The 13,317-nt window shown below is 45.5% G+C and overlaps 1 protein-coding gene across 1 annotated transcript in view; it reads right to left on the bottom strand.

Moving 5' to 3' along the window:
• The window catches only part of DNTTIP1 (deoxynucleotidyltransferase terminal interacting protein 1), a 32,133-nt gene extending 19,521 nt beyond the window's left edge, over positions 1-12,612 (bottom strand). The window contains exons 1-5 of the mRNA XM_077251670.1: positions 12,293-12,612; positions 3,116-3,186; positions 2,927-3,023; positions 1,288-1,386; positions 1,144-1,212 (exon numbers count right to left, since the gene is read on the bottom strand). Coding sequence (XP_077107785.1) covers positions 1,144-1,212; positions 1,288-1,386; positions 2,927-3,023; positions 3,116-3,186; positions 12,293-12,376 — 420 coding nt within the window. The 5' untranslated portion in view covers positions 12,377-12,612. The remainder of the gene's footprint in view (positions 1-1,143; positions 1,213-1,287; positions 1,387-2,926; positions 3,024-3,115; positions 3,187-12,292) is intronic.
• Positions 12,613-13,317: the final 705 nt, after the last annotated feature.

Here is a 13,317-nt window from a genome sequence, read left to right as displayed (position 1 = left end):
AGCTGCAGGCTCACGTGATGCAATTATACATGGGGTGACCCGACATTGCATTTGATCCCTGTACTAAGCTCGGTGATTTATTCATGTACTGATGGTAGTTCTGACGCTGCATTCATGTGCTGACGGTGGTTCTGATCTTGTACACATGTAGAAATCCAAAACGTTCAAGACTATGTTAAGACTCTAAAATCCCCAAAACGTAGAGTTTTGAGATTATAACCACGTTTTGGCGAGATTCTGCTTTAAAAACCTCAGTGGATGGCATCCATGTGCTGTACGTGTTTTACAAGGACCATAGACTTGTATTGTCCCTTATCATACGTGCTGCTGGTAAATAAAAATGGACATGTCTCCGTGTAGATTACAAGGACACCCGATCCGTGTAAAAACATTGACATGTGGGCAGCCCCAAAGGTCATTATGGGTAGGTGTGGTATCTGAGAATAAAACAGATGACACATGTCTCGGAAGCACGGGCATGTGAAGGAGGCCTTATGCATTGTCAAAAGCAATAACAGAGGGGCAATGTGGTGTAAAACCAGTAATGAATTGCAAATGGCAGCTTCTGTATTTTTATATTTTTCCACTAAAAAGGGCATACACCTATAAGATAAGGGAATTTATACACAATACGTAACAGATGTATTAGTTGAGGTTCTCAATTCACTTATGTGAGTGATTCTAGTAATAGGGGACAGCTGGTGTGGGGAACCATGTAACCTGCAGCTGCTCTCGGAATACAGGTAAAGTTTACAGCGCCCAATATCTGGCAATGGACAGAGGCAGCTGTGATGTCCCTCCACATTTATAAGGAGCCACACACTGAGCCTGTACTATATGGAAGGGGGCACACTTCCCTGTGACAGTTCTTCTGCTTTAGCTCGATTCATTAATATGTAATGTATGTTAGATGCCAGAAAAATAAAGGTTTGCCTTTCCCAGGAACAGCGCCACTTTTCTCCATGCCATGTCATGTGTTGTGTTGCAGCTCAGCCATATTCAGCTGAACACTATTATAACAGGAACGGTTCATGTTTAATTCTGGACAACCCCTTTAATGCAGATATTCTCCAATATATAAAGGAAGGCTGGCATGACACCTCCACATGATACCACCAGCAATAACTAACGCTTTCATCTTACCTTCACAAAGCTCCCCTCTAGCACAGGTTTTACTACGGCCTTGTCTCGATCTGTAAACAGCACCTTGGCCTGTATAAGGGAACAGGACAATGCTTAGTAGTAAATACACCTGTCTAGCCAGGTCTGCCGGACTTTATGTATTACCTGCTCCAGGCAACTACGGCAAGTCTCCCGAATCAGCTGTTCTGGGTCCACCTGATTTCCGACATTCTCCCTCACATTTGTCGCAGCTTTCTGGAAGAACTAGGAGTAAAACACAATTAGAACAGACATGGCTTATTATGCTAGAATATTACAGCCAATGTGATACACAACACACGCAGACCTCCGACAGACTGCAAAGTGACTTCACATTAGCTACCCATCATGCTGCAAAATCCAGCCATAGAGTGAGAGCCCACTAGCTCTAGTTTATTCATTCTCTGCCCCCCCTAACTGACAGCTGCAGCTTGTACTGAGCAGTGTGAGGTCGGTTTCACACGTCAGTGTCTCCGGTACGTGTGGTGACAGTTTTCTCACGTACCGGAGACACTGACACACGTAGACCCATTCAAATGAATGGGTCTATGCACATGTCTCCGTGTTTTCACAGACCGTGTGTCCGTGTGCAAAACACAGAGACATGTCCGCTTTTCTCCGGCAGCACGGTCCGCAAAGCGTCCCGCACACGTACACACGGAGAACAGTGTGCACTCTCCTCCGTGTGCACGTACCGCCTGCAGGAGAAACAGCGCTACAGTAAGCGCTGTCCCCCCTGCTTGTGGTGCTGAAGGCGGCATTCATCTCTTCTGTCCTGCTCGGCTGAAAGCAGCGCTTGCAGAACAGAAGAGATGAAAAATGACGTTTTGTTTTTTTTTTTCTTTAAAAATAAAGTTTGGGGGTCACCTCCCACCTCCCACCCCTCCCCACCCCCTGTGCGCCCGCCCGCTTGCAGAGAAATACTCACCCAGCTCCCGCGATGCCTCCTCTCAGCGCCGGCTGCTTGTCCTTTGTGAGCGGTCACGTGGTACCGCTCATTACAGTGATGAATATGCGGCTCCACCTCCCACCACCCTGATGACCTCATGGATCCGCCCATGGACTTGCTCATTGCCCAACCCACTAACCAATGGAATACATACGATCACTCCCATTTCAGAGCTAACCGAGCCCCCCTTACAGGGGTTATATAAACCTGTGTTCTGACTAAATAAAGGCCCCTGGAGCTGAGCCATAGATTGATCAAGGAGAGTTTACATCCGACTGTGTGTTGTCTGATGTTATTTCTTTAGTGCGTACCTGATCAATATCCATTAGGCCAGGAGTTGGCAACTGGAGTGAACATTTCTTATTGTTCAACCTAACAAGATCTCAGCACAAACAGGGAGGAGGGACACTGAGGAGCTGTCAGACTGGGTGGATGATTCCGTTTAAACTTTTACACTGCAATGTTGTACTCCATGTCAGGGCAGCTCCTAATGAGCGCTTGGCTGCATCACAGATGAGTGCACAAACTATTTTGAAATCTTTCAAACATGGAAAGTCGCTTATGTGACTACCATTGAGCAGGGCGCTGTCCACGTGCAAACCACGAGGCCTACACACTGACCGAAAATACGTTCCTCTGAACGTAACCTTATGTAGTAGGAGGTCTGCCTTTAGTTCAGCTGAGTCTCGAGCAGTCTGATGTAGAGGTTGGCTAAATGCACATTCTCTGGCACAAAATCTGATGATGGCTTCAGAGCTGAGAACATGACAGATGCATCATAAATAAATAGGTAGTGAAGGATGACAAAATATTTACCTTCATATATTTATTGAAAACGCCTTGAATTTCTTCATTGATGCTCGGCTGCAAAACTGCACGCAGCAGATCCATGGACACTACTGGGTCAGTAAAACTGTAAGTCAATAAGATAAACTATACACATTAATCGCAAGAAAAAATAAATAAATAAAGGTGCAGACTAAACAGCAGTGCTCCTATTCTTACCTGACTGCAACATGAGCACGGCGCCCCCGACGCTGCACTTGCCTGTGCTTGATCATGATATTCCATGGGTTCTACAAGGAAAACAAAGAGACCTAAGGACAGGACTGAGCACTCCCAGAAGCCAATGCTAGTACTTGATACTAAAGCTTTAAGATCTCCCTGCTGCTGGCATCAATGTAAGATGGCATGTAAAGGTGGGTGCACTTTAAGTTACATCAGGCCGTTAAAAGTCAAAATAATTATCCTTCAGAAACTTTGAAGTCAATACGTGGTCTGGCTAAAAGTGGAGGGTCCAGAACTAAGGGAACGCTCTGTCTAAGTCAGTAAACCATTTTAAACCAGTAGTTACTAGGAGAACCAGGTAAGAAGCCCTCCCAATCATTAGGTGGAGTAGCACAAGGGTCCGGTCGGTGAGGAGCTCGCCTCAGCTTGGGTGACAGTAGTAGGGGCTATACTAAGGCCGGGTTCACATTGCATTAATGGCAGTCCGCTGACGGAATCCGTTTCATAGCGGCACTAACGCTATGTAACAGATCCGGTAGCGCACCCATTGACTGCCATTATGTAGCGCATCGCAACCATGTCATAATCGGCTCTATCTGCGCTAGCGGGTGACGGACCCGAAACACTGCAGACTGCGTCCGAGGGTCCGTCACAGAATGACGGAACATCACTAACGCATACCGATTATGACATGCGTTAGCGATGCGCTACATAATGGCAGTCAATGGGTGCGCTAACGGATCCGTTACATAGCGTTAGTGCCACGTTAGTGCCGCTATGAAACGGATTCCGTCAGCGGACTGCCATTAACGCAATGTGAACCTAGCCTAAGAGAAATTATTTGTTTTACCACCTCCCACTCCATGACGTAGTATTATATTATGAAGCTGACGTGGGTGCATGGAATAGGTTCAGCTGACACAGGGCAAGTGCCAGAGGTGTGATAGAGTCCCTATAAAGGCATGTGTGGGCTGTATCAGCGCAGAATGAAGGTTGAAGCCAAGTACAGACGCTTGGTGCACCCTCGGTGTGGCCAAACATTTATATACACTTTTCCACCTGCTTGGTTTCCATCTATCTCCACCCTTCTCTGGCTTTATAAAACCAGAGCTGTCAATCATAGAAGGGGTGGAGATAGATAGAAACCAAGCAGGAGTGAAGGTGTATATAAATGATTGGCCACACCCAGTGTGCACTGAGTAATTGTACTTCGTTTAAATAGTCATTCTGTGCTGACAGTCCCTTTAACAGCAGCATTGGAAGCTAGCTCCGATCATTGCCACACCTGAATGCTGATGGCAATATCCAACAGTGGAGCAATAATGGTGGGCCGTCCGGTAGGTCGCCAATTACGGGGGACCAATGGATTTGGCAGCTGGAAGCAGGCTGAAGGCAGCACTCCTATGACTGGGCTTCAGAGATCGTGATTTTCACCATATACTACAATATTGAAGTATTTAGTAAAAAAAAAAAAAAATCACTGACTCAAGTCCTGCACGAAGAATAAAAAACAGAGGAAAAAATGTTTTAGAAAAATAGAAAAAAAAAAGATGGAATCAACTTCTTTTACCCCATTAAAAAAAAAAATATATATATATATATATATATATATATATATATATATATATATATATATATATATATATATATATACACACACACCAGCTGAAGAGCCCGGCGTTGCCTGGGCATAGTAAATATCTGTGGTTAGTCATAGCACCTCACTTCTCTTATTTTCTTTTCACGCCTCTCATTTTCCCCCTCACTCCTCTTATTTTCCCCCTCACTCCTCTCATTCCCCCCTGACACTTGTCATTTAGACCTCACATCTGTGTGTGTCATCTCCTCCTGTATATAGTATATACCTGTATGTCATCTCCTCCTGTATATAGTATATACCTGTGTGTCATCTCCCCTGTATATAGTATATATGTGTGTGTCATCTCCCCTGTATATAGTATATACCAGTGTGTCATCTCCTCCTGTATATAGTATATACCTGTGTGTCATCTCCCCTGTATATAGTATATATGTGTGTGTCATCTCCCCTGTATATAGTATATACCTGTATGTCATCTCCTCCTGTATATAGTATATACCTGTATGTCATCTCCTCCTGTATATAGTATATACCTGTGTCATCTCCTCCTGTATATAGTATATACCAGTGTGTCATCTCCTCCTGTATATAGTATATACCTGTGTGTCATCTCCTCCTGTATATAGTATATATGTGTGTGTCATCTCCCCTGTATATAGTATATACCTGTATGTCATCTCCTCCTGTATATAGTATATACCTGTGTGTCATCTCCCCTGTATATAGTATATATGTGTGTGTCATCTCCCCTGTATATAGTATATACCTGTATGTCATCTCCTCCTGTATATAGTATATACCTGTATGTCATCTCCTCCTGTATATAGTATATACCTGTGTCATCTCCTCCTGTATATAGTATATACCAGTGTGTCACCTCCTCCTGTATATAGTATATACCTGTGTGTCATCTCCTCCTGTATATAGTATATACCTGTGTGTCATCTCCTCCCGTATATAGTATATACCTGTGTGTCATCTCCTCCTGTATATAGTATATACCTGTGTGTCATCTCCCCTGTATATAGTATATATGTGTGTGTCATCTCCCCTGTATATAGTATATACCTGTATGTCATCTCCTCCTGTATATAGTATATACCTGTATGTCATCTCCTCCTGTATATAGTATATACCTGTGTCATCTCCTCCTGTATATAGTATATACCAGTGTGTCATCTCCTCCTGTATATAGTATATACCTGTGTGTCATCTCCTCCTGTATATAGTATATACCAGTGTGTCATCTCCTCCTGTATATAGTATATACCTGTGTGTCATCTCCCCTGTATATAGTATATATGTGTGTGTCATCTCCCCTGTATATAGTATATACCTGTGTGTCATCTCCCCTGTATATAGTATATACCGGTGTGTCATCTCCCCTGTATATAGTATATACCTGTGTGTCATCTCCTCCTGTATATAGTATATATCTGTATCTCATCTCCTCCTGTATATAGTATATACCTGTGTGTCATCTGCCCTGTATATAGTATATATCTGTGTGTCATCTCCCCTGTATATAGTATATACCTGTGTGTCATCTCCTCCTGTATACAGTATATACCTGTGTCATCTCTTCCTGTATATAGTATATACCTGTGTGTCATCTCCTCCTGTATATAGTATATACACCTGTGTGTCATCTCTCCTGTATATAGTATATACCTGTGTGTCATCTCTCCTGTATATAATATATACCTGTGTGTCATCTCCTCCTGTATATATCTGTATGTCATCTCCTGTATTAGACCGCATTCACAAGTTATTTGGTCAGTATTTTTACCTCAGTATTTGTAAAGGCCCTGTCTCACATAGCGAGATCGCTAGCGAGATCGCTGCTGAGTCACAAGTTTTGTGACGCAACAGCGACCTCAGTAGCGATCTCGCTATGTGTGACACGTACCAGCGATCAGGCCCCTGCTGCGAGATCGCTGGTCGTGTCGGAATGGCCTGGACCTTTTTTTGGTCGTTGAGGCCCCGCTGACATCGCTGAATCGGTGTGTGTGACACCGATCCAGCGATGTCTTCACTGGTAACCAGGGTAAACATCGGGTTACTAAGCGCAGGGCCGCGCTTAGTAACCCGATGTTTACCCTGGTTACCAGCGTAAATGTAAAAAAAAAAAAACAGTACATACTCGCCTTCTGATGTCCGTCAGGTCCCTCGCCGTCTGCTTCCTGCTCTCACTGAGTGCTGGCCGTACAGTGAGAAGTGAGAGCACAGCAGTGACGTCACCGCTGCGCTCTGCTCTCAGTGTACGGCGGCTCAGTCAGAGCAGGAAGCAGACGGCAAGGGACCTGGACACCGAAAGGCGAGTATGTACTGTTTTTTTTTTTGGGTAACCAGGGTAAACATCGGGTTACTAAGCGCGGCCCTGCACTTAGTAACCCGATGTTTACCCTGGTTACCCGGGTGCTGCAGGGGGACTTCGGCATCGTTGAAGACAGTTTCAACGATGCCGAAGTCGTTCCCCTGATCGTTGGTCGCTGGCGAGAGCTGCCTGTGTGACAGCTCCCCAGCGACCACACAGCGACTTACCAACGATCACGGCCAGGTCGTATCGCTGGTCGTGATCGTTGGTAAATCGCTTAGTGAGACGGGGCCTTAAGCTAAATTGGCAGCCTGATAAATCCCCAGCCAACAGGAAGCCCTCCCCCCTGGCAGTATATATTAGCTCACACATACACATAGACAGGTCATGTGACTGACAGCTGCCGTATTTCCTATATGGTACATTTGTTGCTCTTGTAGTTTGTCTGGTTATTAATCAGATTTTTATTTTTGAAGGATAATACCAGACTTGTGTGTGTTTTAGGGCGAGTTTCATGTGTCAAGTTGTGTGTGTTGAGTTGCGTGTGGCGACATGCATGTAGCGACTTTTGTGAGATGAGTTTTGTGTGGCGACATGCGTGTAGCAACTTTTTGTGTGTCGAGTTGCATGTGACAGTTTAGTGTAGCAAGTTGTGTGCAGTAAGTTTTGCGCATGGCGAGTTTTGCGCGTGGCGAGATTTATGTGTGGTGCGTTTTGAGTATGTGCAAGTTTTGTGTGAGGCAACTTTTGCATGTGTTGCAACTTTTGGGCATGTGGCAATTTTTCCGCGCGTGCAAGTTTTGCGTGTGGTGAGTTTTCCATGAGGTGAACTTTGCACGTGTGGCGAGTTTTGCGTGACCCTAGTTTTGCATGTGGCGAGTTTTGCCCGTGGTGAGTTTTGAGCGGCGACTTTTGTGTTTCGACTTTTATGTGGCGAGGTTGGTGTATGTGTGGTGAAATGTGTGCTGAGGGTGATATATATGTTCAAGCACGTGGTAGTGTGTGGCGCATTTTGTGTGTATGTTCATATCCCCGTGTGTGGTGAATATCCCATGTCGGGGCCCCTCCTTAGCAACTGTACGGTATATACTCTTTGGCGCCATCGCTCTCACTCTTTAAGTCCCCCTTGTTCAAATCTGGCAGCTGTCAATTCGCCTCCAACACTTTTCCTTTCACTTTTTCCCCATTATGTAGATAGGGGCAAAATTGGTGAATTGGAACGCGCGGGGTTAAAATTTCGCCTCACAACATAGCCTATGACGCTCTCAGGGTCCAGACGTGTGACTGTGCAAAATTTTGTGGCTGTAGCTGCGACGGTGCAGATGCCAATCCCTCGATGCTTCCTCTCAGTGTCGCAGCTTCTTCCTGTATGAGCGGTCACGTGGTACCGCTCATTACAGTGATGAATATGCGGCTCCCCCCCTATGGGAGTTGGAGCCGCATATTCATCACTGTAATAAGCGGCACCACGTGACTGCTCATACAGGAAGAAGCTGCGGCGCTGAGAGGAAGCATCAAGGGAGCCAGGTGAGTATTTTATTTCCAACGGGCGGGCGCAAAAGTGGTGGGAGGGGGGTCGTGACAAGGATCTTTATTTAAAACACAAAAAAAATAAAAAAACAATGATTTTTCATTCATTCTCTCCAGTGAACGCTGCTGGAGAGAAGAAATGAATGGCGGCTTCAGCACCACGCTGGGGGGACAGCGCTTACTGTAGCGCTGTCTCCTGCACGGCACACAGACTGCACACGGACAGCATCCGTGTGCGGTACGTGTTTTACACGGACCTATTGACTTTAATGGGTCCGTGTGATCCGTGCGCTCCCACGAACACTGACATGTCTGTGTTTTGCACACGGACACACGGTCCGCAAAAAATCAATGACATGTGCAGAGACACATTGATTTGAATGTGTCTACGTGTGTCAGTGTCTCCGGTACGTGAGAAAACTGAGACCTCACGTACCAGAGCCACTGACGTGTGAAACCGGCCTTACACGGAGATCACGCCTCTCACATACACCGATCTCTTACACGGTGGAGATCACGCCTCTCACATACACTGATCTCTTACATGGAGGTGATCACGTCTCTCACATACACTGATCTCTTACATGGAGGAGATCACGTCTCTCACATACACTGATCTCTTACTTGGAGGAGATCACGTCTCTCACATACACTGATCTCTTACATGGAGGAGATCACGTCTCTCACATACACTGATCTCTTACATGGAGGTGATGATGACTCACATACACCGATCTCTTACACGGAGGAGATCACGTCTCTCACAATACACTGATCTCTTACATGGAGGTGATCACATCTCTCACATACACTGATCTCTTACATGGAGGTGATCAAGTCTCTCACATACACTGATCTCTTACATGGAGGAGATCACGTCTCTCACAATACACTGATCTCTTACATGGAGGTGATCACATCTCTCACATACACTGATCTCTTACATGGAGGAGATCACGTCTCTCACATACACTGATCTCTTACACGGAGGTGATGATGACTCACACTGATCTCTTACATGGAGGTGACCACTTCTCTCACATACACTGATCTCTTACATGGAGGAGATCACGTCTCTCACATACACTGATCTCTTACATGGAGGAGATCACGTCTCTCACATACTGTACACTGTTCTCTTACATGGAGGTGATCACGTCTCTCACATACACTGATCTCTTACATGGAGGTGACCACTTCTCTCACATACACTGATCTCTTACATGGAGGAGATCACGTCTCTCACATACTGTACACTGATCTCTTACATGGAGGTGATCACGTCTCTCACATACACTGATATCTTACATGGAGGAGATCACGTCTCTCACATACACTGATCTCTTACATGGAGGAGATCACGTCTCTCACATACACTGATCTCTTACATGGAGGAGATCACGTCTCTCACATACTGTACACTGATCTCTTACATGGAGGTGATCACATCTCTCACATACACTGATCTCTTACATGGAGGTGACCACTTCTCTCACATACACTGATCTCTTACATGGAGGAGATCACGTCTCTCACATACTGTACACTGATCTCTTACATGGAGGTGATCACGTCTCTCACATACACTGATCTCTTACATGGAGGTGATCACGTCTCTCGCATACACTGATCTCTTACATGGAGGAGATCACGTCTCTCACATACACTGATCTCTTACACGGAGGTGATGATGACTCACATACACTGATCTCTTACATGGAGGTGATCACGTCTCTCACATACACTGATCTCTTACATGGAGGTGATCACGTCTCTCACATACACTGATCTCTTACATGGAGGTGATCATGTCTCTCACATACACTGATCTCTTACATGGAGGTGATCACGTCTCTCACATACACTGATCTCTTACATGGAGGTGACCACTTCTCTCACATACACTGATCTCTTACATGGAGGAGATCACGTCTCTCACATACTGTACACTGATCTCTTACATGGAGGAGATCACGTCTCTCACATACACTGATCTCTTACATGGAGGAGATCACGTCTCTCACATACACTGATCTCTTACATGGAGGAGATCACGTCTCTCACATACTGTACACTGATCTCTTACATGGAGGTGATCACGTCTCTCACATACACTGATCTCTTACATGGAGGTGATCACGTCTCTCACATACACTGATCTCTTACATGGAGGTGACCACTTCTCTCACATACACTGATCTCTTACATGGAGGAGATCACGTCTCTCACATACTGTACACTGATCTCTTACATGGAGGAGATCACGTCTCTCACATACACTGATCTCTGACATGGAGGTGATCACATCTCTCACATACACTGATCTCTTACATGGAGGTGATCAAGTCTCTCACATACACTGATCTCTTACATGGAGGTGATCACGTCTCTCACATACACTGATCTCTTACACGGAGGTGATGATGACTCACACTGATCTCTTACATGGAGGTGACCACTTCTCTCACATACACTGATCTCTTACATGGAGGAGATCACGTCTCTCACATACTGTACACTGATCTCTTACATGGAGGTGATCACGTCTCTCACATACACTGATCTCTTACATGGAGGTGACCACTTCTCTCACATACACTGATCTCTTACATGGAGGAGATCACGTCTCTCACATACTGTACACTGATCTCTTACATGGAGGTGATCACGTCTCTCACATACACTGATCTCTTACATGGAGGTGATCAAGTCTCTCACATACACTGATCTCTTACATGGAGGTGATCACGTCTCTCACATACACTGATCTCTTACACGGAGGTGATGATGACTCACATACACTGATCTCTTACATGGAGGTGATCACGTCTCTCACATACACTGATCTCTTACATGGAGGTGATCACGTCTCTCACATACACTGATCTCTTACATGGAGGTGATCATGTCTCTCACATACACTGATCTCTTACATGGAGGAGATCATGTCTCTCACATACACTGATCTCTTACATGGAGGAGATCACGTCTCTCACATACACTGATCTCTTACATGGAGGAGATCACGTCTCTCACATACACTGATCTCTTACATGGAGGAGATCACGTCTCTCACATACTGTACACTGATCTCTTACATAGAGGTGATCACATCTCTCACATACACTGATCTCTTACATGGAGGTGATCACATATCTCACATACACTGATCTCTTACATGGAGGTGATCAAGTCTCTCACATACACTGATCACGTCTCTCACATACACTGATCTCTTACATGGAGGAGATCACCTCTATGTAAGAGATCAGTGTACAGTATGTGAGAGACGTGATCACATCTCTCACATACACTGATCTCTTACATGGAGGTGATCACATCTCTCACATACACTGATCTCTTACATGGAGGTGATCACATCTCTCACATACACTGATCTCTTACATGGAGGAGATCACGTCTCTCACATACTCTGATCTCTTACATGGAGGAGATCACGTCTCTCACATACTGTACACTGATCTCTTACATGGAGGTGATCACGTCTCTCACATACACTGATCTCTTACATGGAGGTGATCACGTCTCTCACATACACTGATCTCTTACCCGGAGGTGATGATGACTCACATACACCGATCCCTTACATGGAGGTGATGATGACTCACATACAGCGGCCACCATCAGCCAGGTACATACAGTGGTGCCACTATCGCCCATACAGCCAGGTTGTATATCCAGCCCCATCCGCTGCAGTAACACTAACCGGTGACGCTCGGTCCCCGGGGTCTCCATCCTCCTCTCCACAGCTCTGGCCCTTGACTTCCGAATCGTTACTCGTCCCCATCATTGATTTCAGCAGCAATCCCGGACATCACGTAAACATGGCGCGATGACGTCATCTAGACGCGCCGCCTCCTGTAGCCACAGCTACTGCGGCCAGCTCTGTGCTGCGTCCTGTCCTGGGATTCTAGTGTCCCCGATAGCCATATTCCTGCTCATCGTCCTCAGCTGTCTGTGCTTCAAGGACGGGGAGAGCAATACCATCCACCGGAGATTCACCGAAATTAGTGTAGGGGATGTTACACATAACGACCAATCAGGTCGCTGCTTTTATTGCTTTTCGGGTGGCAGAAAAATAAGAGCTGAAATCTGATTGGCTGCAGCAGTAATGCACACTCATTTCCGAATACAGAATCAGTCTTTCAGGCAGCTCAGTGCAAACCACACTGTTGTTTTACAGCTGCCCCTTCCTCCCAGGAAGCAAAATGAAATTCTCATCTGCAGTCCTATGTAACACTATAACATCCAGAGATTCCGCTCTGAGTCACGATAACATAATGGATGTTCCCTGCAGTCCTATGTAACACCACACATGATACAGTGATAACTCCGAGTGTACAGTCCTGGCCGAAAGCTTTGAGACTGACGCAAGTTTTGGTTTTCCCAAAGTTTGTTACTTCAGACGATGCTGTTGGTTTCTTATTCTGTGGTTTTCCATCTTTTAGATGTTTCTATGATTATTGAAGTACAGTTATCAGCATTTCACAAGTTTATACACTTTATATTGACGAATACATGTAGATTATGCAAAGCCTCAATATTTAGTGTGTTGACTCTTTATTTTTCAAGACCAGCTAGTTTCCCTGACATCCTGGATCCGAGGAGCACGGATCAGCTCCCCTACACACGTCCATGGCACGATATTCCGACGTCAGCGGTCGCCTCATCACACTGCAGACGTCACGACAGCACCACGGAGGAGGCGAAGACACGGGAGCAGCGAGCAAG

Source organism: Ranitomeya variabilis, chromosome 4 (genome assembly GCF_051348905.1).
Source record: "Ranitomeya variabilis isolate aRanVar5 chromosome 4, aRanVar5.hap1, whole genome shotgun sequence".
Classification (NCBI taxonomy): domain Eukaryota; kingdom Metazoa; phylum Chordata; class Amphibia; order Anura; family Dendrobatidae; genus Ranitomeya; species Ranitomeya variabilis.
This window is presented reverse-complemented; position numbering and strand designations above follow the sequence as displayed.